We start from the raw sequence: 15,593 nt of genomic DNA, 5'->3' as shown, positions 1-15,593 counted from the left end.
CTACTTCAAAAATAGGTTTGGAATATAAATCAGAAGTAAAAATTTTTACTTTTTTATTTCTATAACAGAAATGAGAAATAAAAACTTTTCTTATTACTCACCCACCTGCCACTGGTTGCCTCCCATCGCCTGCCTCCCGCCGCCACCCAACACCAGCCACCTCCCGGCCGCCTCTCGTCGTCGTCCTTCGCCGCCAGTCGCCTCCTACCGCCCCCACTGTCCTCTGTTGCTGCCCAACACCGGCCACCTCCCACCGCTGCCTGCCGTCCACTACCTTCCGCCGGCCGCTCGAGAGGGAGAAATTTTGTGTCATTATCAAACGCGTTTTTTGGCTCAGAAACTCGTCCATGGAATAGAAATAGATTTTTTCTATTTCTGGAACAAAATGATTATCATTCGCGCCCAAGTTACCGTTAAAATGAAAACTTATCATGTTACGAGAAATTAAACACTATTTGTTAATACTAAACTAATAAATATTTTTAAAAATGCCCAAAAAATAAAATTTTAAGAAAGGTAGCCCTCGGTGGGGCTGGCGATTCTGAGAAGCTCCAGCATCCACATCCATGGTCGACAGTCTTGGGCAAGTTTGAAGAAGGGAAGCAGAGCCAAGGCCATAGTTTCTGGTTGAATTGAACAGAATGAAATTGAGGAAAACCTCCAGCAGGATGTGAGAAAAGGGATGAATATGTATGTGTGAACATTATTGACGCTCAGAGATATGCAGGAGATAATATAAAACCGGTACACCTATGATAAATTTACCCAAAACTAATTTTTGGACCACCAAAAACTCTAAACTGGTACACCCATAATAAATTTACCCCCAACTAATTTTTTGACGAAAAAAAACTTCAAACTGATACATTTGTGACAAACTTACCCTCGTTAATTTCTATTAAATTATATTAATACCACGAAAAACTACAAACCGGTACACCTGTGGTAAACAGAAGGTAAAATCCCAAACTGGTACACTCGTCAACTATCACGTGTCATTCAACTCAGCAATTTGACGGTAAAATTTGACGAAAACTAATTTAGGGTAAATTTGTCACAGGTGTACCAGTTTGGAATTTTTTTTTTTGTGGTCAAAATATTAATTTGAGATAAATTTACCACAGGTATATCGATTTGAGGTTTTTCGTAATATTAACCCATTAGAAAATAGAGAGTGCTTGCGGGCGCGCAGGGCAGACAACACAGTTCAAACACCATCATGGATCGACCGAAGAGATGCGAAGAAGAAGCAAAAAGCTTACGGAATGCCTCGGCCTAGTGCTACTGCAACTTGCTATTTGGAAATTTTAAGAGAATAAAAGATTGAGGAAGAGATTGAGATGGCTGTGTTCCAGATGGAGGATGAACGGCCTCAGGCCGCGGTCATCAGCAGCCCGCGCCGCCGCCTCAGCCTGCTGCTTCACCTCCTCCTTCCTCCCTTGTTCTTCCCCCCTCTCTCTCTCTCTATCGCTTTTTCATATTTCTAATATTTTAATCCCCCCAAAACAAACAAAATTCCATTGTTATGGCTGGTTTGTTAGAGTTGATGTGCGTTGTTGACGTGACAAATGAATTGTATAATTTAAGGACCTAATCAGTAAAAATAAAATAAATTAAAGACCAAACTTTACAAATTACAAAGTTCAGAGATTTTATGTCAAAAGGAAATATACAGATGTAGCCACACCATCTGCCGCCGTGGACCAAGCATTGCCGCCGTGCACCACTACTAAGCCGCCACAGCTATCACAGACGACATAGGCACCACCATCGTTACCCGCTATGGACAACATCAGCACCGGCACCCTACCCCCGCTTGGCCTCGACATGACTCAGCCACAGCCACACCAGACTGCTCCAAGTTCACCACACCATCGCCACGAACCAGGCCAGCGTCGATCCAAAACTCTCGTCCTCGCTCAGGTCGACATCCAAAGGAGGTCACGACCTCTCGATCCGAGCTGTGGCCTCCAGATTTGGAGTTACGCGGCCTCGACTTGCAGGTGTGGTCGGTTGGAAATTTCATTATTTTAATCCACAAAGCAAACAAAGAAATTTTGCATTTGGAAATTGATTCTGGATGATCGGGTACAGAAGAAGACTTAATTCTATACCCATTACTTCTTCACTACAATTTGGACCCTAGCCCCATCATCCACGTCGAATTGCGTTCCCAAGCCGAAATGGTTTAACAGAAACCAGACTATGGTCAGAAGTTCTCCGCCCTTGCTCGGTTGTTCTGCGTTTACATCGACCTTGCAGTGGTTCGCGGCATATGACAATAACTCCACCCACACTCCTCCCATTATCTCCCATCTATTCGCCCCGAGCGCTACTCTAAAGCATTTCGCAAGGGAACAAGCAGCAAATAGCACAGACTTGCTCGAGTAACCTTTGATATAACTCGGTTTAACCGGCGTATCCACTTTGAGAATCTCCTCGCATAGGCTTTTCAGATCCACGTCAGGTTTTCCGGATTGCATATTTCTCAAAAATCTATTGGTTTCAGCGCAGGTGTCTTGGAACATCAACTGCCAATTGGACGAGAAGGCGGACATCATATTCGGTTGCAAGATCAGAACATAGAACACGTAGTCTGAGAGTGTCTTGCATATTTTTCGCTTCTTGCGGTCCTCATCTGTGAGGACCTCATCTGTGCTATCTTCATAGCAGAGTGTAGTGGCTATATGCCACAGTAGGACACTTTCGACGCAGGAAACTTCGACGATGCTACTAGACAACTCGCTGTTCTGATGTATGCCAGCGTCTGAAAGAGCCCAACTGCCTCGGTGAGAAGAAATCTTCAAAGCAGATTCAACATCCTTGGCGACCAAGGATCTCCTTCTCAACTCCTTGAAAACGAACTCCTTTAGATCGTCATCCACCTCACAATTGTGCTGCCAAAAGCTTAGCCTAATCTTATCCAGACGACCTCTCATTCGCACAAGTTCGGCAATATTGTTAAGTGAATTGCTTTTTTTATGCAGACAGAACTCTATTAGATTACATTGGGACAACTTTCCTGACCACCTCTTTCTTTTATTCATCTTTTCCAAAATGGGATCGTACCATTTGCTTTCGATGGCCATGGCAGTTCGATCAGAGAACAACAGTATGAAGAGGGAGATGACATCAAGGGAAACTGCCCCAAAGAACAGGAGGTAGGTGATGATGACGTCCGACTTGTGGTATCCATCCTTCTCAACTATATAGAATGAGGCGAAGGCACTCAAGATGGAACAGTAGCTGATGAGGCGCCAGATCCATCCCCATTTGTATCGCAAAACAAATGTCTTGGTGTGGAGGTTCTCATACAGGAAGCTGAGCTCCACTTCTACCAGCCGAAAAGCATGTAGGGCGTTCTGGTTGAGAAAGAAGTGGCGGCTCTCCCGGCGCTCTTTGGTGGTGAAGACGTAGCCGACTATGAGTCCCTTGAAGGTCTTAAACAACTTGTACCCATCTTGGAGGACCTCCCTTGGTGTTGGTTTCTCGTTGATCGTGGCTTCTTGCTCTTTGGGAGCACGAGGTGAGTAGTTGCTTCCGCGCTGATCGATCGTCACAAACTGCGTCGGCATGCCGCTCTCTTTCAAGGACTTGTAGATCTCCACAACTTTCTCATATTCAGGTCCAGGATCTGGCTTCCGGAACACCGAATCCCCGAGTCCGTCCAAGCTCGCTGCATATAGAGCTTGAATTCGCTCAGCGTACCTAACGGTCCCTGCGATAAGCACGAGAATGGTCGACAGCAACAGCAGCTTGTCTCCTGGAAGCGACTTAAGGAAGACATAAACGGCAGCGAGATCCTGCAGAACGAGCCCGCAAAGGTGCCTCGGCCACAGCTCATTGTCCTGGAGAGAGAAGGAACTGATGGTATCAGGGCCTCCCAAGTGGAGTAGGAGGAAAGGTGCCCACAAAGTCACGATATCGGCGTTTTCAGAGAGCCCGCAACCATTGATTTGCTTGCTGGAAATCTTGCCGACCGTGGCGGCGGCCACCCAGTCGGCAAGCAAGTAGACTGTCCAGATCAACGAGATCACAACCACGTTTCCGGTGCGTTTCCTCTGGGGCGTCAGCAGCGTCAACACGACCTGGAGCGAGAGACTGATCAGGATGAACATCCGGATTTCCCATTTGTCCCAAAGCGTCTTCAACTTGTCAGGACCCGGCAGCTTCATGGTTGGACTTCAGCGCTTTGCTTTGCTCTTACTCGCCTCCCTCACTCTTCTCTACTTCTTTCGGCCTTATAACTCCTTTCCGGTGGTTAACTATTGATCACCAATTGATATAGGCTCCCTTGGTTTAAAGAATATATAAATGTAAAGATATTTTCGTCGTCTACGAAAATATTTAGACATAATTATTGTGGATAAAGAAAATATTATTCATTGATTAATTAATTAATTTAAGCGATATAAGAGATTATTTTTTAGGAAAATATTTTTCAAATCATTCTTTTTCACGAAACAAACGGAGCGATAATTTAGAGTTATGCTACTTATATGAAGGTTGATCTACTAAATTGATATGATCTCTTCTTATAGATCATAATGTAGAAACTTGAATGTTTCGCAGCTTCCTCCTCCACTTGCTTTTATTAGCATGCGCAACATAAAAAGATAGCATTAACTAACAAGACGCTGGTTTGGTTTGGTCGGGTCTAAAACTATATTTGTTGTTTCATTTTAAATGTTGGCGAGGACGCGAATTTTCTGTAAGAGAAATAAAGAATATCCAAAGAATTATTAAAAATAAATGAATGTTCGCATCAACAAAAATCTCCCTTAGAGTTTGCAGGAGATTTTATTTATGGTTAATATCACAAAAAACCTCAAATCGGTACAATTATGATAAATTTACCCAAAACTAACTTTTTAACCACAAAAAACTCCAAACTTGTACACTTATGATAAATTTATTGTAAACTAATTTTTTCACCATCAAATACCCCAAATTGGTACACCATTGATAAATGTACCCTTCGTTAATTTCCGTTAAATTAAATTAATACCACGAAAAATCACAAACCGGTAGGCTTGTGACAAACGGAGGGTAAAACTCCAAATCAGTACACTTGTCAACTATCACGTGTCATCCAACTCAACAATTTGACGGTAAAATTTACTAGAAATATATAGAGCGTAAATTTGTCACAAGTATACTTATTTGGGGCTTTTCGTGATTTAATCCTTTTATTTATCACATAAGTTTATCCCCGATCAAAAGAAAAGATGAGATATTAAATTGTAATATGATATGAATACAGGCAACATTGCGAGCACATATATATAATATGAATCGATAACGAACGTGAATACATGAGGTAAATATTCATATTTCCCGCTCTTAGTAGAGTTGTTTGCTGACAAATTAAGCTTACGAAAAGATTATTGACTAGTGACTTTGTTCTTCAAATTTCGAGCCAGACCACTGTTGGTCGATTGTTTGTAAAACAAACAAAATAGTGCTTTTGCTTGTCTCACATAAAAGTTTTGACTGTGTAGGCCACTATATTAGCATGGATTTCTTCTAACTTGCTCAATTGAAGACGATGGGCTTTGGGCTAGATCTCACAATATCTACGTGATATCTGCGTGCAGGTGCACAATTTTGGCCCAATATTTTGGCGAATTTAGCACTTTGCACGTTTACGCACTCGCGGGGATCATAATTAACACTAATCCTCATTTATTATTTTCTATTAAAATAGTGTGACTGTTCGCAATAGAGTGGTGGTTAATTTTTATTAATTAATTTCGAATTTTATTATTTTGCATAACGGTTATCAGGTGCTCTTACAACCTTTGGAAGAATTGTGTTTATTCGGACATAATTAGTTTACCTTTGGAATGTTATATCTTTTCGGACATAACTCCTTTATCTTTGAAATGATGTATTTGTTCAAAGATTATTTTTTCAGAATTGATAAAATTCAGAATAATAAAAATGATATTTTATTTATAATTATTTTAATCCGAATTTTTATTCTTTTAACAATGCAACTTCTCCCGAAAGGTTGCATTTGGTTTAAAAGACTGAAGTATATATTCAAATTTTTCAAGTCTGTTTTTACTTTACTTATACTTCTTTTTTTAAAATCACACAATCATCTTTTCCAATTGTTTCCCTTGAGAGATCTTGGAGAAATACCGGAATTGCTATCTGGTATTGTCATTGAGACTTTGTTATATTTTGGAGGATTTTTTTTAATAACCATTATCAACGTTGTGGAGCAAATAATTCTTTAAAGAAAGTATTATCACGCCTTAAAATCTGATTTCATTGATCTTCCTGATTCACGTGCACATTTTTTCCACGATCACAAGAAGTACTTAATATGATGGATAGTGGTTCTTGCGAATGGTCATTGAAGTAGAATCTAAGTATAACTTTTCTCTAATCTAACTATAACTAAACTTACGATGAAAGTCGAGTCGAATAAACCGGGCATCCTTGGGATACTTGCCACTGCACCACCACCATTCTCATCGTCCCTCTGTAAACCAAGCGAAGGGGAGAGAGAGAGAGAGAGAGAGAGATGCAGCAGCCGACCGTGTCATACACAGGTCACCCTCACCTTCTTGCTGTCCTCGACGATGCGCCCCGCCACGCTCCTCCGTGCAACGAGTGTGGTCGTCCCTGCGACTCGCCGCCGGTCTTTCGCTGTGCCCGGTGCGACTTCAACCTCCATCTCCTTTGCGGCCCCTTGCCAACAACGATCGAGCTGGACGAATTTCCTGGCGATCCCTTCAGCCTCGCCGATTCATTCGCCGAGGATGACTCGGGCGAGTACTACTGCGACTTCTGCGAGGATAAAAGAGATCCGAGGGAGTGCGTTTACCACTCGGGAGATTACTATTTCGTGCACTTCAAATGCGCGATGTCCGAGGTACGCCTGGTTCTTTCAAAGCTCTGCATCCTTGCCCAGTTCATCTCTCCAGTCATCTTTCATTTTCATCCGACCGGAGGAAAACAGTCCCTTTTCCCAATGAATTTTCCTCTACTGGAGATGCTTACAAATAAACCATGACCACAACTAAGTAAGCATCGACTCGTTTAAGAGATAGCTCGTCTGCCCTGATAATAGATGGTGGTAACTCGTTTCGTAAGGATGGGATGACAATGGTTTGTTCCTTTCCTTTCATCAGTTATGCTGATTATTCACGTTTCCTCTCTACTTCTACTGGTATTTTGCCTCCAAAGTAGCATCATTTTGTGGCTGGATCCAAATCTGTTGGATCCCTCTTCTGAAGAGTGGGGAGGAGGAAGTTGAATTACCTCTCCATGCTTTTTGATTTACCTTGTAGGAGTCATTGAATTTATTTCAACAGTTGATCATGCCAAACAAACTGATGATTCTTTAATAGGTATTGAGGTCACTTAAGGGGGAGAGAGGGGATGTAGACTTGAGGACCTTGGGCAAACTTATTCCCGGCCGGGTCGTTAGCAAAGGGTTGAACTCTCAAACCACTGCTCAGTGGGAAAAGCAGATCACGGAATCTACTCTGACTTTGAAGGATATATACGACTCCTTGACTGAGAATGAGTTGATGGAATTCAAGAATCTGTCAATACCTTCTGCAGATATTTCATCAGACTATGCGACAAGTTTCCCCTACTCAGGTGACGCCTTCAAACAGCTCTTAGACAGGCTTGACGCTGTTACACTACCGTGGGAAGAATTGATCAAGTTATATAACTTGGATACCAAGGTTGTCGATGTCGGAGAGCACCAGATCACTTGGGATTTTGCCAACATCATGGACACATTGTTGCGGAAACATAAGGATTTGATTGCTGAATCCAGATTGAGTCCTAAAGTGAAGACGTTCATGTTCGTTTTGTTGTGTGATGTTGTGTACAGCATGTCCAGGACTAAAATCGAGGACGTCACTGAACAGATGCTTATGGACTGGTGGGGCCGCTTGAAGGTTGTGCAGCGTGCCAATTTCCGCATGCAACTTGTTAGGGATCAACTAACCATAGTAGTGAGTGCCTACTTTGGTCTTGCAGCGAATAAATTCAATGAACGCGCCACGGCTGATTTGGATGAACAGATTGACAAACTCTCAAAGGAGCTGGAGCAAGTCAGGGAGAACCGGGAGCAACATCAGAAATTAGTGGAATCCGCATCGACAATCATAGAAAAGTGCTTAGATGACGCTTCAGCTCTATCGTACAAAACAGTTGGCGCTGATCTACTATAATGAACTTGGCATTATAATTGGCGACTCTATGTATCCTTTGTAACTTCTGGTATTCCCGGTTACCACTTTAAATATCATGAATTTAGATTTATCGATAAGCTCGAAAGCATGTTTCTTGAACATGTTCTCCGGTTCATGTTGCACTTTTGTTACAGCAGTACAGTATCTGATCTTATCTTTATATAAACAGTAGTGTATAGATATAGATAGTGCACGCAATGACTTCTATTAGACTATTCCCAAACTACTGGGAGAACATATCGTCTTACAGATAAGCGCACATGCAGACAGTGTCTTTGAAACAGATCAAGAAAGCCGAAAATGATTACAATTTTAACCATTCAGAGTTGATTTATGTTCAATCAATGGAAACTCCTGAATACAAAGAGCAAGATTGCAGAAGATGTGTAATTGAGCTCCTTAGGGTCTGAGTGTCACTTTGAAACCATTGTTTGCTCATGGTCTAAAATATCTGTCCATCCAGCTTGAATGATGTCCACTTCCTGCGTCCTCTGTTCAACAAGCCAATGGGGATCTGTCTTTGGTTGTAAACTTAAAATCAAACGTGGTGAGCTCCTGAACACTGCATATCATTGGCAGCACGCAAATTAGTGTTACCATGCGGTTAACAGAAAAGGTAAGGACGAAACAGACATAAGAAGGCTAAAAAAGAACTCATATCTCTTTCAGTGACGAGCAACAGTACTTGCACATATATTTTTTTTAGCACACTGCGAAGAATTGGAAGTTCAACGTCGGTTAGACTAGCACGAAATGAACTGGTTGAAACGAATGCGATAGACACTATCTGCAGATAGTTTCCAGATGATCCAACGAGATCCAACGCCATCTGCAACGGGGAGTGGAGGGCTGGGCTAGGCAGCGGGTGTCCCCATCGTGAGGCTCGGGCATTATGCAGTGCGACCGCTGCCGCCGCGCCAAAAATCCCCATCTTAGCAACTTTTTTCAAGTTATGGATTTCCCGAATAGGTAAGTCCTGTATCAGATAAGAAATTTGAGCTAATCCAATGACTTATATGTTTTGTAAATGAAAAATCTAAATATGATGCTGATTTCATTTTCCAAAATGGTATCAGAAATTTCATTGCCAACAAGCACCTTCAAGTGCTATGTGCTCACCGTGATGCGGGGTAATCTGCTCATGCCATGGGTGCGACGGAAATTCGCTGGAGCACCGCTAGCAAAGGCTGAACGGAGGGTTGTTAGCAACTGGTGTTTTAACTTTAGGAACTTGAAATAATTTTTGCAAGTTTGAGTAGGATAGGAAACTTGCTAATCATTCTTTAGTGTTGATTTTTTCTTTAGTCATTTATTTATCAAATAGAAGGTGCTGTGTTATATAACTTCTCCGATGATCCTCTAACTTCATATATTAATGAAATATGCACTATCATGTCATATACCTTTTAAAGTAATTGTTTTTTGAATAAACTATTTGGGTTATTTAGTAATTTGTTATGAATTTGCTAATATTTATATTATAAATATGCGCAATCATGAAAAATAACTTCCAGCCTTATTTTTATATAGATATCCCAACATAAAATCTATATAAAACATTTTATCACCAAAATGTGCGCAATATCATCTAATTATACATAGATATTGCTATGTATAATCTAGATATATAAAAAAAATATTTATAATAATTAGAGTCGTTAAAATATGTGCGATAATCTCGATATATTGGCTAAATTATTCACCATATCCCATGTTAAACATTTTATTATTTTTTCTCTTTAATTTAATTTTTGACTTCTCTTCTTTGTTTTTCCTTTTAATTATAACTTAGATGCATGCAAGCCTCATTAACATTTGACTTTTCTCTTTAATTTTAATTTTTCTTATTATAAATTAGATATTGGAAAGCCTTATTTTAGAAAAAAAATCAGCTTCATTTTTACATAGATATACCAAATATGCATAAAGAAATATATTGAAAAATTTATTACCAAAATCTGTGCGCTCCTAGAACATTTTTGTCACGGAATGTAACTTTTTCCATCTATTATACATAGATATTGTAAAAGTCAGTTTATATACACCTAAACGATACGTGCATAAAAAATTAAAATAGAATCGATACATATATTGTTAAAAATTAGAGATTTGCTAAGGTGACATGAAAAAAGCAAATCACTAGAGAAAGTTCCCAGTGCGGACGTGCCACGTCGCATTAAAAACTCCATAACAGCCTGGTTCTTCCATCGACTTTGAAATTCTTGACTCAGATCAGTGGGAGCAATACTCATGAAACTTCCGTTCCTAAAGAACACAGCCGAAGGGAACCCTGAAATTATCATACGGAGAGGAGTAGCACCAAAGTGAAGTGCGTATACATACCCCTGTTGGATCCAATGCCGTTTTTAGTACCCTTCCCGCGAAACATCCCGCAACCCGAAAAGCCGGCCATAAACGAAGTCGACTACATTGAACCGACCAACGGGTCGCTCGATCAGTCTGTGGTTATCGGGCGTGAAGTTGAAACGTCATTCCTCGTCCATGGCTTGATTGCTAAATGCCAAAGCAACTGCAGTCAATTCATGGCGCTCGGGATCGCGGGAACCGCAGGTAGTGGAAAAACTACCATCTGTCAAATGATGTTCAACAGCGAACAAGTGAAAGAGCACTTTCTTCCTCGGATCTGGGTTTGCATGACGAAACAACCCTGGGATGACCCAGACCCGAAGGTCGCTCTCGCTGAGAGGATGCTGACTTGCCTCGGAGAAGACGAGGAGATCATCGAGGAGAAGAAACGTGATGAAGATAGAGTTTCGGGGTTGGTCTCTCTTCTGCATCGGCATTTAGTGGGCAAGAGGTACCTGATCGTGCTGGACGATGCTTGGGATGCGGATGGATGGTATAATTTGGGCTTCGCTAAGAAATGTGATCTGAACGGTCAGAAATGTGAGCCTCACATGAGACTCACCAATTCCATCTCAGATTACTCGATCCAGGACAAACCAAATAAAGGCAAGAATTTCACCTGGGTTCACTCCACGGACTGGAGTCGAGGCCTGGCTTCTGGGCTGCCGAAAGGATATGGAGGAGCTGTGATCGTTAATGGCAGGAGCGATACATTGGTGGAGATGATGGTTGGTAAGGAAAATGTGCACCATCTTCTTCCTCTGACGGACGAAGATTGCTGGGCCATATTCACAAAAGCATCTGGTGACGACGACCTTCAACGCGATCCTCAGGTAATAAGAAGAACACAAATTTTTGCAGATTTCTTTCATAGAGTAGTTTTAGTTTTCTTTACCAAAAAGTGATCTGATTTTTTTGTGAAAACATGTTCTGAGATTGAAAGTAATGAAAATAGTAAAAAAGATATCGGTAACTGCATCAAAATTATTAAAGAGACTGCTTTTTATATCTCAAAACATGTCTGTCTTCATTTGGAGCAAACACAAATGGTATAATCTCCGAGTCAATTCTACTTTATAACATAAGTCGCTTGGAAGCTAACGTTGCCAAGCATGTCTGCAGACTATTTTTATGTTCAAATGATGACTGAAAGACGTTCCGAACAAACAGATTAGATCTTCTTCGTATGGTCCTCACCACCTCATTGTTGTCTAATTGTATTGAGATTGGTTCTCGAGGATTAAAGCATCCAAGCCTGGAGGAGCCAGTATCTGTTAGAGAATGTGTCTACTGTTACACTGCGCTCAGTATTAAGTGACAAATTCTTTCTAGATTCGAATACAAATGTCGATAATCTCATTTGACATGCTACAGTAATATAATAATGGGAAATATGATAAATTACTTACGAAAGTGATTTAAAGAGTGGCATTACTTTGCAATAATTATGTAGATTGGTCTGTCTGTTTGTAGTATTACGTTTGTCTAAATGCCGTTGACATGTTATATAACAAACAGATCAATATAATCGTCGTATGGAATACTTTCTGATTCGTTAGGTAGTAGAACTTCGGAGATTTGTCGTGCAGGGAGCTGGTGGGCACCCACTTATGGCAAAAATTATGGGCCAATGTTACCGTGACATGCAACCACAGGTCGAAGATACTGCACAACAGGCGGCCGATAATAGGAATGTTTCCACCGAAGAAGAATCTGCGATCGGGCAAGCTAACAGTAGCAATGGTTCTTCCATAGCCCAAGTCACGGATCAAGCAGCAGCCCTGGTTACTACACCGCAACCGGTCAATAGTAGCAGTGGCTCTTCCATAACCCAAGTAACTGAGCCAGAATTGGCCCAGGTTACTACACTGCAACCGGTCAATAGTAGCACTGATTCTTCCACAGCCCAAATAACTGGGCCAGAATCGGCTCAAGTTACTGCACTGCAACCGGTCAATAGCAGCAATGGTTCTTCCACAGCCCAAGTAACTGGACCAGAATCAGCCCAGGTTACCGCACCGCAAACGGTCAATAATAGCAGTGATTCTTCCATAGCCCAAATAACTAGGCCAGAATCGGCCCAGGTTACTGCACAGCAACTGGTCAATAGTAGCAATGGTTCTTCCACAGACCAAGTAACTAGGCCAGAATCGGCGCAGGTTACTGCATTGGGTTCTTCCATAGCCCAAGTAACTGGGCTAGAATCGGCACAGGTTACAGCATCGGGTTCTTCAATAGCCCAAGTAACTGTGCCGGAATCGGCCCAGGTTACCACATCACAACCGGCCAATACTAGCACTGGTTCTCCGATGGAAGAATTTATTGGGCCAGACAGGGCCGAAGTTATTGCACCGCAATCAGTCGATAGCGGGGATGTGAAAAAGAACCGGCCGAGCCGAACCAAAAGTTTGGGGTCCTTACGGATCAAGTTTCCTTTCGGTTTGCGTAGAAGTAAAACAACGGGCCCTGACGGTTTCGGGCTGGGGTGGTTACTAGTTTTTTATATTTATTTTTCTTTCCTTTATTGCTTTATAGCTTAAAGCAATTTATTTTCCTTTAGCTGTTTAACGTAAGTCTCTCTAATTTATCAAAAAAGTACCAACTTCACTTTCTTCTAAAAGTTGTACGTAATGAACATATTTGTTTAACTTCTTCTTTACTTTATCTAGATAAAAGACCTTTAAGGACAATCTAAATGACCTAAAGCCATTATAGTGTCCAAATAATCCTTGTATTTTTGTTTCCACACATTTTCCTTGTAGTACTATAATTTGCTATTGCAAAGCGAGGGCTCGCCTATCTTTTAGACCATAAGGGATTAGACAACCAAACAGTCGCAAACATAATGAAAGTTTGGATTGGTGATCTCTTACTGGTAGTTAAGTAAGTGGGTATAGAATACAGTTTAGTTTGGAATACATACAATTGATTCTTTGGCCCAAGCACAGCTATTTTGCATAAAACCAAGTGACAGAGATTATATAACGTCTTATATATGCAAAATCCAACTATGTTATATGCATCAACATAACGAAGAGCATCTGAGAATATGCTAGTTTTGCTTGTGGGGCCAACTAAAAGCAAAAGAGCCATTGCTTAGTCTTGATCGAGTCAAGGTATACATTATTGGGCAAGGATGGACTTTTTCTTTTCCCCTTTCAACAATGAGTCCATAAAGTTCTTTTGAAAAGATATATATCCCATGAACTCAAGTAGGTCTTCTTTTTTCGACCCAAAAAAATAAAAGTAGGTCTTCTTTTTCCCTCCTATCTTCTTTAAGAAATTATGTCCACGCCAAACCCGCAAAACAGATAAGCAAGCCAACCTCTTTATTTCCTTTAAAATTTCAAGAAAGGATAAAGAACTGTGTGCCTGCGTGGATGTTAAAGATGAACAAGAAAATATCCTTTTAGGTCCCTGACGGGTTTTATAATTTTTGGCCGCCAATGTTGGGCTAACCCAGCCCGTTAGACATGAAAGAGCCCATGAGAGAGAGATAACCGCCGAGGCAGTTATTTGTAAAAACTACAACAAGAACAAAAGAGTGAGGCAGAAGGAAAAAGTACGTTCTATAAGTTTGACATTCACACTCACAAGAATAAACCTCTCTCACTCAAAAAGAAAAATGGCTGTCATTTGACGATCGAAGAATCGTACTCTCTCGGCGTTGCAATTGGAGCATTTAATCCGTAGAAAACAAGGTACGTCCTTCTTGGTGATGTACTTTAAACGATCGGTGATTCAAGTTTCAACTGGGCACTTTTCCACATATGTTTTTAGCGTTACTCGTTAGTTCGAGTTTTTCGTCGTTTAGGAATTTGTTTCCATTTTTCCGCATTTTGTTTAGGAATCTGTTTCCAACATTGGTATCAGAGCATGTGTTCTTGTTTCCTGATTGTTTAACGTGTTTATAAAACGGATTTTTGGCCGGAATTCGTGAAACGGTGCCGACGAACGCTCTGGTATGAAAAACCGACACCCGGCGGTACTGTTAGAGGTCGTTTCTCGATTTTCGTGTGTCAAATTTATTTTTGAAAGTGTAGGGTCGTAGTACTCGTCGAGACGAGAAAAACGACCGGTGGCACGCCTTCGGGGGAGGCCAGACACGCCTCCACGCGTGATCGCAAGTGGCGGCTCGCCGGCATGTGCGACGCACGTGCGTAGCGGTTACCACACGCACTTGCGCGGCACGCGCCAAGCAAGCGCGCGCGTGTGGACGTGGCTGACGTTAGCATGACGTCAGCCATGCAGGTTATTCTTCCGGGCCGAAAGGCTCGACCTGACCCGATTGATCCGATCCGACCCATTTTTTGACCCGATGACCCGACTCGCAGACCCGTTTGACTCGTTGGCCCGACCCGGTCATCCGTTCATCGTTGACCTGTGTTGACCACCGTTGACCGGCGTGGACCACCAAAAAAAAATTTGCTGATCATGTGCTTTAAGGATTATTTGTAATCCTGTTTGGTTCTGCATTTGTTGCAAGAACAATGTCGCCCTGTAGAATGCGCACACCTATTATCCCACGATCGGCTGAACAAAAGACAAAACTTGCAGCGTTGAGAGATGAGTTATATGCTTATCGATGGGAAAGTTGTGATTTGGAGAATCACATGGTCAAGATCAATAAGATGATACAGAAAATCATTTGGAATGGTTACTGTATGCCGAACTTTAAGAAGTTGAATGTTCTGATCAACACTCTTCCATCTGAATGGAAAAAGGTGTTGCATCGTCTACAGGAGGTCAACATGGTCCCAGCCTACAAAAAACTTGCAATAGATTTTGTGAGGGAATACTATAGGATTGAGACAACAAAGACTTCAACCCTAGGGATGAATGGAACTTGGCGAAGAATGAATGCGCCATGGAAAAATCCTAAGGAATATCCGATAGTCTTTTCTTGGTTGCCAAAGAAAGAAATTAAGTTTCCTAAAAAATTTGAAAAATCATTCTCTATTTATAGGAAAGTTAGGTATCGTTGATTTTATATATGTTTTA

General features: G+C 41.4%; 3 protein-coding genes across 3 annotated transcripts; 2 read left to right on the top strand and 1 right to left on the bottom strand.

Annotated features, from left to right (window-relative positions):
* Positions 1–2,117: 2,117 nt before the first annotated feature.
* Positions 2,118–4,175, bottom strand: LOC115694157 (uncharacterized). Its single transcript, XM_030621276.1, has one exon. The coding sequence runs from the start codon at positions 4,173–4,175 to the stop codon at positions 2,118–2,120; it is 2,058 nt and encodes a 685-aa protein (XP_030477136.1).
* A 2,256-nt stretch (positions 4,176–6,431) lies between these two features.
* Positions 6,432–8,302, top strand: LOC130135244 (uncharacterized). The gene is made up of 2 exons (XM_056303872.1): positions 6,432–6,886; positions 7,365–8,302. Exons 1-2 carry the CDS (start codon positions 6,536–6,538, stop codon positions 8,202–8,204), a joined length of 1,191 nt encoding a protein of 396 aa, XP_056159847.1. The 5' UTR covers positions 6,432–6,535; the 3' UTR covers positions 8,205–8,302.
* Positions 8,303–10,748: 2,446 nt separating this feature from the next.
* On the top strand, positions 10,749–13,193 carry LOC130135251 (uncharacterized). The gene is made up of 2 exons (XM_056303924.1): positions 10,749–11,425; positions 12,152–13,193. Exons 1-2 carry the CDS (start codon positions 10,769–10,771, stop codon positions 13,130–13,132), a joined length of 1,638 nt encoding a protein of 545 aa, XP_056159899.1. The 5' UTR covers positions 10,749–10,768; the 3' UTR covers positions 13,133–13,193.
* Positions 13,194–15,593: the final 2,400 nt, after the last annotated feature.

This window comes from Syzygium oleosum, unplaced genomic scaffold (assembly GCF_021117445.2).
Source record: "Syzygium oleosum isolate NSW1041296 unplaced genomic scaffold, Sole_v2.1 Sole_v2.29, whole genome shotgun sequence".
NCBI classification, from domain to species: Eukaryota; Viridiplantae; Streptophyta; class Magnoliopsida; order Myrtales; family Myrtaceae; genus Syzygium; species Syzygium oleosum.
Note: the sequence above shows the minus strand (reverse complement) of the source record. Positions and strands in the feature narration are given on the sequence as shown.